General features: G+C 41.0%; 2 protein-coding genes across 9 annotated transcripts in view; one reads left to right on the top strand and one right to left on the bottom strand.

The window, feature by feature from the left end:
• The first annotated feature begins 764 nt into the window (after positions 1-764).
• Positions 765-11,549, top strand: LOC136525286 (stromal processing peptidase, chloroplastic-like). 8 transcript variants are annotated; one of them, XM_066518291.1, is made up of 24 exons: positions 765-1,003; positions 1,119-1,317; positions 2,030-2,259; positions 2,623-2,821; positions 3,092-3,139; positions 3,354-3,461; positions 3,609-3,797; positions 3,889-4,185; positions 4,474-4,575; positions 4,679-4,813; positions 5,584-5,808; positions 5,923-6,126; positions 6,265-6,435; positions 6,575-6,724; positions 6,954-7,091; positions 7,204-7,431; positions 7,569-7,721; positions 8,056-8,179; positions 8,335-8,449; positions 8,749-8,869; positions 8,977-9,057; positions 9,332-9,433; positions 10,383-10,533; positions 10,921-11,549. In XM_066518291.1, exons 1-24 carry the CDS (start codon positions 786-788, stop codon positions 11,001-11,003), a joined length of 3,771 nt encoding a protein of 1,256 aa, XP_066374388.1. In that variant the 5' UTR covers positions 765-785; the 3' UTR covers positions 11,004-11,549. The 8 variants fall into 8 exon arrangements, with proteins under 8 accessions (XP_066374388.1, XP_066374387.1, XP_066374389.1 ...); XM_066518290.1 differs by having other exon boundaries at positions 8,332-8,449; XM_066518292.1 differs by having other exon boundaries at positions 3,074-3,139; positions 8,368-8,449.
• Positions 11,550-12,067: 518 nt separating this feature from the next.
• The window catches only part of LOC136526906 (ABC transporter G family member 36-like), a 31,165-nt gene continuing 29,013 nt past the window's right edge, over positions 12,068-14,219 (bottom strand). The window contains exons 17-22 of the mRNA XM_066519479.1: positions 13,858-13,941; positions 13,649-13,782; positions 13,227-13,454; positions 12,968-13,139; positions 12,613-12,867; positions 12,068-12,530 (exon numbers count right to left, since the gene is read on the bottom strand). Of these exons, the coding sequence (XP_066375576.1) occupies positions 12,261-12,530; positions 12,613-12,867; positions 12,968-13,139; positions 13,227-13,454; positions 13,649-13,782; positions 13,858-13,941 (1,143 nt within the window). The 3' untranslated portion in view covers positions 12,068-12,260. The remainder of the gene's footprint in view (positions 12,531-12,612; positions 12,868-12,967; positions 13,140-13,226; positions 13,455-13,648; positions 13,783-13,857; positions 13,942-14,219) is intronic.

Below are 14,219 nucleotides of genomic sequence, written 5' to 3'. Positions count from 1 at the left end.
TCGAGTGTTATATCTTCTTCTTCGCTTTTCTGTTGCCTTTCTCGTTGTCTCCTTCTCATCTCGACGCTAGCTCGGCATCCATTGCTCCTTTCCCTTTTTTCTGATGCTGGTAACCTTGGAGGCGACGTGAGCCCCACGTGGACGTGGGAAACGGCCGTCTGTCCGGACGGGTGCGAGCAAGCCCTAACTTTATACAGAGATGGCAAAATTCAAAGAATGGCCGGTCACGACTCATCAATCAACACAGGTCTCAAATATCTTGGTGGTCAGGCTTAGGCCTTGTTTAGTTGGTGAAATGGTACTGTAGCACTTTCGTTGTTATTTGACAATTAGTGTCTAATCAGGCTTAAAAGATTCGTCTCGTGAATTTTATCTAAATTGTGTAATTAGCTTTATTTTTTATTTATATTTAATGCTTCATGCATATGTCTAAAGATTCAATGTGACAAAAAAATCTTAAAAAATTTTGCAAAATTTTGGTAACTAAACCGACACTGAGTCCTCAAACTCAAATCCAATCGCGCACAAAACCCCAAGCCAAACCCTGGCCACAACCACAGTCCAAGTCAGCAGCACCGCCAGCCCGAGACCCACGATATTTGCGCTACGCCTCGTCTCCGCGAAGCAACGCGGCCGCCGTGCCTTTGCCCCTTTCACAAAAGTACAAAACCATCAAGAAAAGCAGAGAAAATTACATATAAATTTATTTATTTATATAAAAAAAACAAAGAGGAGACGTCCCCCTATCCTCCCTCCCCCGCGGCCAGGCCATCCCACCCACCTCCATGGCCTCGGCCCCCTTCCCGCCCGTCGCGGCGTCGGCGGCCTCCGCGCCGCCGCGCCTGGCCCCGCGCCACCCCTTCGCCGCCGCCGCCGCCTCGCGCCGCTCCTCGCTCTCGTTCCGCCCCGCCGCGCCGCGCCGGCCCGTTCTCCTCCCGCCCCGCTCCTCCGCCGTCGCGGCTAACACCCTCCGCTGCACGCACCGCCGCGCCGTCTCCCCCAGGTGGGTGCTTCCGACCCTGCCGGCTCCAATTTTTTTGGCGTTCATTCATCCGTCCTGTTGGCGGGCTCGCGTCGCCCCTCCGCTGACCCTCGTCGCCGTATTGCGTGCCTCGCAGGTCGAGGAGACGCGCGCAGGGGCTCGGCGCGGCGTCCGCGTTGGCTGCGTCGGCCTGGGGCACCGGCGAGGAGAAGGGCGGTTGCCTCTCGTGCTTCCCTAAGAGCAGGCGGGGCAGGTCGGGGCTCGCGAGGTTCGCGCCGTGCGCGCTCCCGCACGCCTCGGGAGTATCGTTTCGCAGCCGGTTGAGCGGGTTCAAGGTTCGTTCTCATCTATTGCTTTGGAGGATCGACGGCTCGAGTGAATTATCAGATTAGGAATCAGGATGGATTGAGTGCGATAATAAAGTGCTTAGTACCTTACTTCCATGGCTGGCTAGCTTTTCTTCGCTTGCTTGCTAACTGTGTGTGTGAGGGATGCAACGGGCGTATCATCAGTTCAGAACAATAAATGCACGGATTGGAAATTCAACCTTTTTTTTCTGTCCTTGTCAGTACTAAGTAGTACCACCGTGCTTTTTCTTGTCTTCAAAAAATTAAGGTTCCACATCTCTGGATTTTATCAGGAGCAATCACAGTTGTTAATATCTGGTAGGCTAATTGTTGAATTAACGTCAAAATTTGAACCTAGTGAGAGGTCCTGTGCAGTAGTACTGAGTATCAGTGTAACAACCTCCATTTTGCCTGGATAGTTTTCCATATCTCATCTATCTTGATGGTGCAGCTCAATCATGTTTGTTGCATTGGTAGCATTATTTTGTTTCTGGGGCTGTCATATGTTTGTTCTGATGCACTTACTCCTATATCATTTATTAGAAAGATGAGTCTTTTTGTAAAAAAGAAGGAAACAGCAAGTTTACATTGCGTCGCAGAGTATAATCTGATCTCTTGTCCATGTCAACTTTGTGTCCTCTTAAAGGTCCCGTAGGATGTGGGCAGCCTTTTGCTGAATCATTTCCTTGATAATTTTCAGGTCAGGCCTAGCCATATATTGCGCGCCGCTGGACCTGATGAACCACATGTTGCAAGTCCAACATGGTCTGACACTTCCCTTGATACACCTGACATGGATCATGCTATTAGTAAGGAGGAGCTTGAAGATGTTCTCAACACGCCGCTTCCTGAGCATCCAAAACTAATTCGTGGGCAATTGAAGAATGGCCTTCGGTATCTTATTTTGCCAAATAAAGTTCCAGCAAACAGGTTAGGAAACTTTTTTTCTTGCTTGTATCTATTAATTTTTATGGCAAAGGACTTACTTTGTACAATTCCACCCTTAATTTTCATATAATGGTTGGAACTTTGATGGTTTTCTGTATTTTTTAATTTGAATTTTGGAGATACTTGAAAGTTGACAACTATGGGTGGAGTCTTGAACATCTGAAATTCTGAACTAATGTGAAGTGTTTATTTGATTTGTTGAACATCAGAATTGTGTAATAGTAAATAAATCAAGCAACAAATATTATCCTGATGCCCATTTCATGCTAACTGTGAAACAACCAAACATTGCTTTGATATATGTGGAGAATATGTGTATTATGGTTTCAACTAGCTATTTTGCAGGTTTGAGGCTCACATGGAAGTTCACGTTGGATCAATTGATGAGGAGGAGGACGAGCAGGGAATTGCACATATGATTGAACATGTCGCGTTTCTTGGCAGTAAAAAACGTGAAAAGCTTTTGGGGACCGGTGCGAGGTCTAATGCATATACAGACTTCCACCATACTGTGTTTCATATCCACTCTCCAACTAAAACAAAGGTCTTTATTTTTCTATCTTTTATTCAGTTCTTTGTGGAACTTATCACTGTCCATTTTTAAATTGGAAATAATCTTATGATAATTTGTATTTGTTGGAGCCCAATTTTGTTTTCTTGTTAGTGTCCTTGGACAAAAATCACGCATAAATGGACTGAATAATGTATTTGTTGACTGTGAAGTTATAATTTTTAGAAGTTATGATCCTAGTTAGATGTGTTTCCTTGTGGTATTTATTTAATGTTTACATTTTAGCTTGTCCTCTATTTGCAGGAATATGGTGAAGACTTACTCCCTTCTGTGTTGGATGCATTGAATGAGGTAAAGTGTTACTAAATAGCATTCCTTTTTGGAGCGATCATCTGGAAAATGTCAATTTTGGTCATTTTATGAATATTTGAAATTCTGCATGTCCAATGAATACCTGAATTTTTAGGTCAATGTTGCCAGAGTGTTTGGAAATCTTTGTAACAAATTCTTTCTATTGTAACACGGTTACACAGAATATGACAAGTCTGCCAATCTATTTTTCCAGATAGCTTTTCATCCAAAGTTTTCTTCATCTCGTGTTGAGAAGGAGAGAAGAGCAATTCTTTCTGAGCTCCAGATGATGAACACAATAGAGTATCGCGTTGATTGCCAGGCAAGTGAACTGTTCACACCGACCTATACCCATATGGGACTTCATTTGAGAAGGGCTATATCATTATTGCTCCTGAAAACTCGTGCTAAATCGATTAATGTATGAGCGCACCATATTGGTATGCTAATTATAATTTGTTTGCTGCAGTTGTTGCAACATCTGCACTCAGAAAACAAACTGAGCAACAGATTTCCTATTGGACTTGAAGAGCAAATACATAAATGGGACCCTGATAAGATCCGCAGATTTCACGAGCGTTGGTACTATCCTGCTAATACCACTTTATATCTGGTGGGGGAAATTGATGATATTCCTAGAGCTGTGCGGGAAATAGAGGTAATGAGAAAATACGCTGAAGTGTTTTTGATAATTTTGGCAGCCTCTAGGATCACATAGCAGGTTGATGGTTTGACTTGTTACAATGCAGGCTGTATTTGAACACACTCTTTCAGAAAATGAAGGAAACCTTGTACCGAGCTCTAGTCCATTTGGTGCTATGGCAAGCCTTTTTGCACCAAAGCTCCCAGGTGGCTTTGCTGCAAACCTATCTGGTGAAAAATCACCTGCCACAGATAAAATAAAGCCTGTAAAAAGGGAAAGACAAGCAGTTAGACCACCTGTAGAGCATAAGTGGTCCCTTCCTGGTGTTTCTCAGGATGCCAAACCCCCAGCAATTTTTCAGCACGAGTTGATTCAGAGTTTCTCTATCAACATGTTCTGTAAGGTATGCTCAAGTTTTGTTTCTTCTAGTCTTAAGTGATGCTTTTGTGGTTAAATTGTAACACCATATGTTTCGTTAGTAGTTCCTGTTACTTTTTTGGATTAACAAACCAATCAGCCTTTGGACTAATGCCTGCAAGTTTTGATGCCTTTTGCACCTTCATTAGCTGTATCATCCCTCATGTAAACAACGGCGCTTGCTGAAAATGTTCATGTTTATAATATTCGAATAGGACACTTTCTTAGGAATGCAATGATTGCATATTCCTAATATTGTTTTTCATTTGGACAGATACCTGTCAGCAAAGTTCAGACCTACAAGGACCTTCGTAGTGTACTCATGAAAAGGATATTTTTGTCTGCCCTACATTTTCGAATCAATACAAGATACAAGGTTTGTGATTATTCATAAGTCTTGATTGTTGCCAGTTGCATCTGAGTTTTTTTTTTGTTTTGTTACAACTGAATGAATTGTTTCCTGTTTGGACTCTATACAGAGCTCAAACCCTCCTTTTACGTCAGTTGAGCTGGACCACAGTGACTCTGGAAGGGAAGGGTGCACGGTCACTACTCTTACAGTAACTGCTGAACCCCAAAATTGGAGAAGTGCAATCAAAGTTGCTGTTCACGAGGTTTGTTTTCCAAATCTTGTTATAGCTCATTGTATTTTAGGTCTTGAATGAAATGTATATAGTCTTTGATTGCAAAAATGCTTTAGTTATATAAGCTTTGATCTAGTTTGGTACTAGAATAAACCTATTTATTCTGATCATATGATGACAGTCTTGGAAACTTTTACCATTTTGTCTGATTAGTGCATATGTATAGTTCCTGTTTCTTTCTGCACAAGTAAATCGATTTAGGAACTACGACTTTTGAAAGCGAACAGATAACAAAGAACGAAAATGGACGATTTTAACCAAGATTATGCCAGCATGAGCCATACCCGACTCCTGCCAGTCCTTGAACCTATGTCCAGCTTGAAGCTCACTATTTCAGCCTAATGCTGGATATAATGCAAGCCCAATCGTGAATTAGCCTAATACTGCAGCATGATACAATCCCATTCTGGGGTTCAACCCATCCCAAACCTCCCTTAAGAACTTGGCACACGAGCAACTGGTGCCAAACCTAGCCCAAACCTGAGTTGGACCCAAGAACAGCTAAACCATGTTTGAACCAGGTCAAATCTACTCCTAAACCATGCTTTGCTTTCCTCAAGTAATATTCTGTATGCAAGGAACTTCAATTGATGTATGGATATTACTTGGTAATGGGGTAATGACCACCATCTAGTTCTATCATTATGGCACTAAAGTTGAATTGGTTTTACATTCAATTTTATATGCAATAAAAATAAGTGTTTTGTCCTTTTTAGCAACATTTCTTTGTGCTATTTCAGGTGCGAAGACTGAAAGAATTTGGTGTTACAATGGGAGAAATGACCCGTTACATGGACGCCTTAATAAAAGATAGTGAGCAGTTGGCTATGATGATTGACAGTGTTCCCTCAGTCGACAACTTGGACTTCATCATGGAGAGTGATGCACTTGGCCACACTGTCATGGATCAATTGCAGGGACATGAAAGTTTGCTTGGAGTTGCTGAAACTGTCACCCTTGAAGAGGTACTCTCATTCTTTATTTGTATGTACAAACTGCTGTAGGTATGATGGCATCACTCCAATTACCTCTGCAAAGGAACTATTTATGATACTATAATATGTGTTTGCCATACATAGGTCAACACTGTTGGCGCGGAAGTACTGGAATTCATTTCGGATTTTGGAAAACCCAATGCACCCCTTCCTGCTGCTATTGTGGCATGTGTCCCCAGAATGGTGCATGTTGATGGCGTAGGTGAAACTGAATTTGAGATATATCCAGAAGAAATCACAGAGGCCATCAAGTCAGGTCTTGAGGAACCTATTTACCCAGAGCCTGAGGTATGTTGGTTAGTTTCCATTTCTCTTGGTTTGGAGTTTCTTTTGGAACCTCTGTGAACTAAAAACAGGATACTTCCAAGCAACATATGGTTTTCTGGGGTTCTGGGCTGCTGATTGACTACTTTTTCCCTATTGCAGCTTGAGGTGCCAAAGGAATTGATCACCCAATCAGAGCTCGATGAACTGAAATTGCAACACAAACCGTCATTTGTTCCTTTAACCAAAGAGGAGAATGTGGTGAAAGTGTTTGACAGTGAAACTGGTATAGCACAACGCCGTCTTTCTAATGGAATTTCCGTCAACTACAAGGTAATTCCTCAATCGTTTGCCTCCTGTTATTCAGTGGATAGGAGAATCCTTTTCACATTCATGTTCCTATTTGCATGTAGTTCAGCCTGTTATCATGTCCCTTACAGCCTTTCTAAAAAGTTGGTCTATGATATCACAGATCACACAAAATGAAGCAAGGGTTGGTGTGATGCGGCTCATAGTAGGCGGAGGGAGAGCAACAGAAGATTCTGAATCAAAGGGATCTGTCATTGTTGGTGTTCGTACCCTGAGTGAAGGTGGCTGTGTTGGTAACTTTTCTAGGGAACAGGTATACTCTACTTATGGGATCTAACTTCTATCATGATACTGTAGTCTGTACTTCATCCTTACATTTGTTATATCTCTATACAAACACAAGAACCCCCTCCAGACACAAAGAAAGAGACATTTTGGTTACCTTTCATCTTCTGAATTTGAATGCTAATATTTGTTCAATAGTACTTATTATTGGTTGGCTGTTTTCATACTTCATAGAAGTTCATGGATATTGATTTCAGGTTGAACTTTTCTGTGTGAATAATCTTATCAACTGCTCACTGGAATCAAACGAGGAATTCATATTTATGGAATTTAGATTTGCTTTAAGAGACAACGGCATGCGTGCTGCTTTCCAACTCCTTCATATGGTCCTCGAGGTATGCTTTTTATTTTACTATACATAATACTCACCTGCCACATGGTGGAGAACTAGTTTTCTCTAAATAAAGGAGGTCTAACATTTATAAGATTTCCCCTTTTGTATTACAGCATAATGTGTGGCTAGAAGATGCATTCGACAGAGCAACTCAGTTATATCTGTCTTACTATCGCTCTATCCCCAAAAGTTTGGAACGTTCTACAGCTCATAAGCTTATGTTAGCCATGCTAAACCATGATGAAAGGTTTGTAGAGCCTTCACCACATTCGTTGCAGAAATTGACTCTTCAGTCAGTTAAAGATGCTGTCATGAACCAGTTTGTGGGTGGCAATATGGAGGTTTGTGAATGGCTTTTCCCTTCTTGCATTTCTTCTCTTTTCTCTTCAAGTGTTCTCGTTGACCTTTACTTGCTCCAACATATGTTTAATTAATAATTTTTCCATGTTTATTTGATTTTGTATCATTTTGTTTTCAGGTCAGCATTGTTGGTGATTTCACTGAGGAAGAAGTAGAATCTTGTGTTCTTGATTATCTTGGGACTGTGAGGGCTGCAAGTTCTCCAAACACAGAGGAGCGTATTGAAAAGATTTCCTTCCGACCGTTTCCATCAGATGTTCATTTCCAGCAAGTATGAAGTCCCGTGTGGCATCCATTATCAATTTTTCAATTTAGCATAAGTATTTCTAGTTCCACTGTTTTCTTTTGCTACAATAATATAAGAGATCATTACATTGTCATTACAATACTGATGTTAGTTGAGGCATTAATGTGACTAAATCATCGTTACAGTACTCATTAATTGAAGTGTTGATGAGGCATGGGAAAAAAAATACATGCTTAAGGATTTTGATTTTCTTCAAGTTTATTTTTTGAACCATAACTCTTGAATCATTTTGTTGTCTTCCATTTATGATGCTCGTGCTTTGAAGACATGTTTGTTGATTGTGCTGCTTCTTCACCAGGTATACATAAAGGACACAGATGAGAGAGCCTGTGCGTATATTGCAGGCCCTGCTCCTAACCGTTGGGGATTCGCTACTGAAGGAAATGACCTATTTAATGTTATTCAGAGATCTGATGCTGATGGTAATTCCAGTTTGATATGTGCTAGGCTTGTAATTTGTCACGTAGTTGATTCCAAATATCTTACAGTACTCTTTGAGGAACTTCCTACTTATGTTAGCAACTTGCACTAATGTTTCTTTGTATGTTGGTTGATATTTTTCGTGCTATTTCAGCAGAAATATCTGAGCAAGTAAACTTGGATCTAACAGGGAAGAGACGCATCGATGTTCGCAGCCACCCTCTTTTCTTTGGCATCACTTTGAGTCTGCTTGCTGAAATTATCAATTCTAGGTAAAAATATTTCTATACGATTCTTCTGTAGATTAATACAGAGCTTCTTCAAACATGACAAAGGCCATAATCTATGTACCTTGGATAGATGAGCATATTAGTATATCAAGCTGTGGTTTGGTACTTACTAAACCTTAATTTGCTCATATAAATTGAATGCGTACATACCAGTTAATATGCCAGTCACACCATTCTTGACTAGAAAATCACATTATAGATAGTGTGCATGGTGATGGATAGTTTTGTTGGGTATTTAGCTGGCAGTCCTAACATAATGTGCTGCACTGTTTTATTGCCAGGTTATTTACTACAGTTCGAGATTCCATGGGATTAACATATGATGTTTCTTTGGAATTAAACCTTTTTGACAAATTGGATCTTGGTTGGTATGTGATCGCGGTGACTTCAACTCCGAGCAAGGTATTTTGTGTTTTTGGTCCCTACTGAATTCAAGTATTCAGTGTGCTTCCTACATCTGCCTTTCTTTTTTTTTTTTGAGCAATAAATCTAACCATCTTTAATTCCAGGTCCATAAAGCTGTTGATGCTTGCAAAGGTGTTCTGAGAGGATTACATAGTAGCCGAATTGTGGAAAGGGAGCTCGACCGGGTTAGTCGAACTTTGCTTGCCCTTTTCATTCTGTAGTTCATATCACAGAACCAGTACATGTAGGATTGGTGTGCTTATGGATCTGTGTTGTCAGTATAATAATATTACATATGGCCACATTAATTTTTTGTGTAATTTCATTTAATACCTTTTTGGTTGAATACACATCTTAAAAATTAAATCATGCATCTCATAGATTAAGATACACCATTTTAGCTGTATAGTGTACTGAACTTAGAATGCATCTATACCATCTGAAATTCATAATTTTCAGGCAAAGAGGACGCTGTTGATGAAACATGAGGCTGAGATGAAGACAAATGCCTACTGGCTTGGTTTGCTAGCCCATCTACAGTCTTCGTCTGTACCAAGAAAGGTGAAATTCATTTATTGTTTATCATCTCATATTTTCAAGAACTAAGGACTAAGCTTTTCTTGTGCTGGCACTTTTTTTAACCATGTTGTGAACTCATGAATCATGATAGAAAATTTGTGATCTGTGAACTCATGTTCTAGCTAATTTTGCTAAATTGCTGGTAATTTTGAATAGTTTCTGCATGTAACTTTGGAATCCTGCGGACCTGATACCATCTCTGGGGCATGCTATGACCAAACATAATCCTCTATAAAAGAAATCACAAAATTATTTATCAAAAATGTGCAGGAGAGCTCATGTTTGAGATATAAAGGAGTTTACAGCCACAGGTAATACACAAATAGAAGTTTTTTCAACTGGGAAACTAATAGTAACTCTCACTGAGAAAGAAAATGAATCTAAAGCTATCTACTGGCCGAAAAACAATATTACAGACTGCTTAATTTGGATGCATGCAGATAAAAATTCTAGGGCCTTTTTGGGATCCCCTTGGACTGCATATTTTAGATTCATGCTAATGTTTTCCCTGCAACTAGCAGAATGAAAACAGAAGCAATATTGTAGGCCAACTGACCTGGCGCAGTTGCAAGCCTATCATGTGGATGATGTTAGGTAGTTGGTAACCTTTTTTGTTGGAATTTTTGGCACCTGTCGGCTTCCCATTCAGATTGTTTAAATCAGGTGGTTGCTCTTGTGGTTTCTAACTTTATATTATATAGTGGATGGAGATCTTCTGCATAAAGGGCGTACCCAGTGCAGAGAGCTCCCGCTCTGTGCGGGGTCTGGGGAAGGGTGTTAGTGGCAAGCCTTACCCTCGCCTGTGCAATGCGAGGAGACCGCGACTCGAACCCGGGACCTTTATTATCCTTAATTATTAGCTTTAATACCTGAATTTTTCTTTTTAAAATTTATTGTCTCAATATCATTCATGTGCTCCAAACAAATGCAGGATGTATCATGCATCAAGGAATTGACGACGTTATATGAAAGTGCCACGATTGAGGATCTGTATCTTGCATATGAGCATCTGAAAGTTGACGATTCTTCTTTGTTTGCTTGCATTGGGATTGCTGGCGCTGAAGCTGGTGAAGATACAAATGGTAATAAGCTACTCATGCTAAGCTAATCTTTAAATATTATTTCCCGGACTGGGCTTAAACTTCAAATAAATGGTTACTATTATATCAAACTATATATATTTATCACATGAGAACGGTATTATTTGTGGGTGTGTGTTGTAAGGATTCTTTCCCATGTGTATATCACTTGAGCAAAACCAGTAGAGCACTCCATTATATGCATGCCATTTTATATCATTAGTTGCTGACATGAGGGGTAGGACCTTTTTCCCATGAAATTGTAGAAGCATGTAGGCCTACCAATTGAGGACTAACCTGGAGTGGGGTTTTTTGGGCTTGTTTTTTAGTCGGTATTATGTTATTACTTTTATCGAAGTTAATTTTATCCACTTTTTGTTGGAACTGCAGATGAGGAGCCTGATATGGATCTTCATGGCATGGCTCCCATGGGAGGCCGGGGGTTTTCAACAATGACCAGACCAACCACATGATCAGCATTGGGATGGACAAGCCTTCCAAGGTGAGACATATTAAATGCTTCTGTGTTACTGCACCATGGAAAAGATGTGCTGAAACCTTCTACTCGGAAATGGATGTGGTGATTAACCTTGCTCCTGAAGACAGTAGTCACATGGCCCTAGGAGACGGCATGTTGACTGCCGTTTCCCAGCAAAACTGTTTAAAGATCATTGAAGCATTGGATCTGGATCAGGGAGACTATTATTTCCTATGAGCCACAACCAAAAGCTTGGTTGTTGCATTTTTTCCTGAGAAGCGTTAATGATTTATTATTTGAGGTCATGTAGCTTCACATGTACAGTAAAGCAGGTGATTCTTGCATCCAATTGTTGTAACTAGGTCGTTGAGGGCATTGAAGATAGGATGACAGTAGAATCACAGATAAAGTTACTGGGCTGCGGATAGCATAAGGCATTTGTAACGAAATAGGCTTGTAACATTTTGTTGTTATTCTTTTGATCAAATATTTATAGCCTTTGTTACTAATAATAAATAGATCCACAGTTTTGATGCTGATACTGCAAATCTTAACCTTCACAGTGTGCAGCCAGGTCATGATTCGTACTGCTGCTGTGTGGCGAATTTAACATTTGGGGTGTTACAATTAGAGCTGTACTGATGGTTCATAATAACTGGGCAGCATTACGTCGCTGTTCCATTTTCCTTTCACCACCAGTCTGTTGAATAAGGGCCATGTGCCCTTGTTACTCATGTAGTCATGTGCAAGTGTAAATCGAGTATCAAAGCTGCCGTTACAGTTAGCAATGTTTTTGTAGAGGTGGAGAACTGGAGTCTTTTACAGTACTGGTTTCACAGTATGGCTGCCACACCCTGTTGGTTTCTGGGCTGGTTGGTGCTGGTTTATTGTGAGAGAAAAATACTGTTGGCTGGCTGGTTTGGGCTGGCTGAAACCGAAAAGCGAACAGGCTAGTTGTCTATCGATTCCAGTAACCCCTCTGAATATTCGAACAAGGGTGGGAAACAACCAGATCGAGAAAATAAAACCAGGTTGAACAACCAACTGGTACAACGAAAATCTTATATTATTTCCCTGGAACCAATGCAAGATATATGTTCATGCAAAACCAATGTCTTCTAACATAAAAAAAGGTCTTCTAGCGTTCAAATTGAAGCATTTGTATCTGGGACCAAGTAATTTGAAAAAAGAAGACCAGAATCTACTAACAATCCAATCAAATTTCAAATCATCGGTACCTATGTACCATTCATCATTTCCTTTGGAAATTCAGCTTCATTATGGCAACACCGAACAACAGCGCAAAGAGGAGCCCAAATGCCACAACCCCCGCGGCGACCACCCCGAGGAAGCTGTGGTCGAAGCCGAGGTAGTCCCTGACAAAATTCGCCACGGTGGTGTTGGTAACGCCGTCAAAGAGCGGAGTATCGACATCATCACCATACTGCGACACTACCATCCCGTACAAGCTCCATGCGACAGGGCAGAGCCAATAATACCATCTCCACCAGATAGGAATTTTCTGATTGAAACATCACAGATGAGGTAGAATATTTAGTAGTCAAGTCATTCAAAAATGCAATACGAAGGTACAGCTAACTTACAGTTTGAGGGATCAGAAAACCAGAGAAGAGGTTCCATGTGGCGTGGAACGCTGCGGATACAATGGATGCTACGTTGTGGTTCTGTGTCAACCCGATCGCCATCATACCACAGAATGTGAAATACAGCAGTGTGAAGTACATGAAGAAGAGGTTCCAGAAGAATTTAGCTACTGTCCACTTGAACCCCATCATGGCATACACTATGACACTATATATGCAAGTCTGAACCAATGTGTAGGGGAGCTCAATTAAAACCTGCAGGAGAGACACTGGCTGGTGTGACGCGAGATTCCCCTTTCAGGCACTACATGTTCTCTCAACCCATCGAAGGCAACAAAGTGTGTAGAATTTTTACCTGCCCAAATGCATACGGGAAAGCTGAGTACATGCCGGCAGCTCTTTCCCGGTAGAAGGCCATTCGCTCGACAGACACCACTGGCTGAACTGTTGCCGCGTTCAGCACACCCATGGTTAGAACAGCAGCATACATGGACCCCATGGCGTTGAACAGATCTTGTGGTTTCTCCCTGGATTAAGAGACAAAGGGTAATAAGTGGCCACTTTCATAGGTGACACCAAGATCACATCATTTTTGCTATGTACTGATGCTCTACCTTTTGGTGCCAATACCCCAGAAGATGGTGCCGAAGAGTAGAGCTATAACGGTGGTGAAGAAAAACCGGACAGCATTGTACTGCGGGTTCCTCCAGTAGGACAGGTTCTGCTTCCAGAGGCAAGCCAGACATTGTGTGAAGAAAGACCGTGAGTGCGTGGTGGAGAAGTGGAGATCGCTCGAACCTGCTGGTGGAGTACTCAGTTCATGTATCAAGACCTTGTTCCTCCTGTATAAAATAAAAAATTAGACATTACTGGTGCTGCTACAACTTGCAACAAGAAATTCCTTTAGTTGTCAGTCATATAATAGCAACCAACTAGAAAAACAAAATACAAACAGTTCACATATTAAAAACCAAAAACTACAACTCTACAAGTAGCATTATACACATATATACTAGTAGGGCAGTAGGTTACTGACTGGCAGAGTTCAGAATTCTTGTATATGTCACTAAAATCAACTCCTAGCACAAATTCTTGTGTAACTGTTGTCACTTCCAGCATCCAGGTCGCCGGATTATAACCATCTTCGATTTTGCTGATTCCTTCAATTTCCTGAACAAAATGAAAGATTATTTGATTTCGAAATTGCAGTGTAGAAACATTTGAATTCTTTTAAGTCGTATTTACCTCAAAATACTTGATCATTTCTGAGGAATGACGGCCTAGTGGACCAAAATAGATCTGTTCTCCACCTTGCTTCAACAGTAAAAGCTGCGTGAATGGAATCATGAATTCAGGATTCTTTGCATCATTATTCAGACAATCAAAAGTTACAAATACTATTGCTAATTGCCATAGTTTGATCTATTCAAGCAGAAAAAAGAGATACAACACAGGAGAAACTAGGCGGTTTTTCATTAAGAAGAGAATAGACACCCAAATTCAAGCACAGAGAGGAACCTGGGTGGTTGGGTGCATAACCACACCTACCACCCAACTAGTTGACATGCTGTTGTAGTGACCGCTATATTCAATGTTCCCCATCAGTC

This window comes from Miscanthus floridulus, chromosome 19 (genome assembly GCF_019320115.1).
Source record: "Miscanthus floridulus cultivar M001 chromosome 19, ASM1932011v1, whole genome shotgun sequence".
Taxonomy (NCBI): domain Eukaryota; kingdom Viridiplantae; phylum Streptophyta; class Magnoliopsida; order Poales; family Poaceae; genus Miscanthus; species Miscanthus floridulus.
Note: the sequence above shows the minus strand (reverse complement) of the source record. Positions and strands in the feature narration are given on the sequence as shown.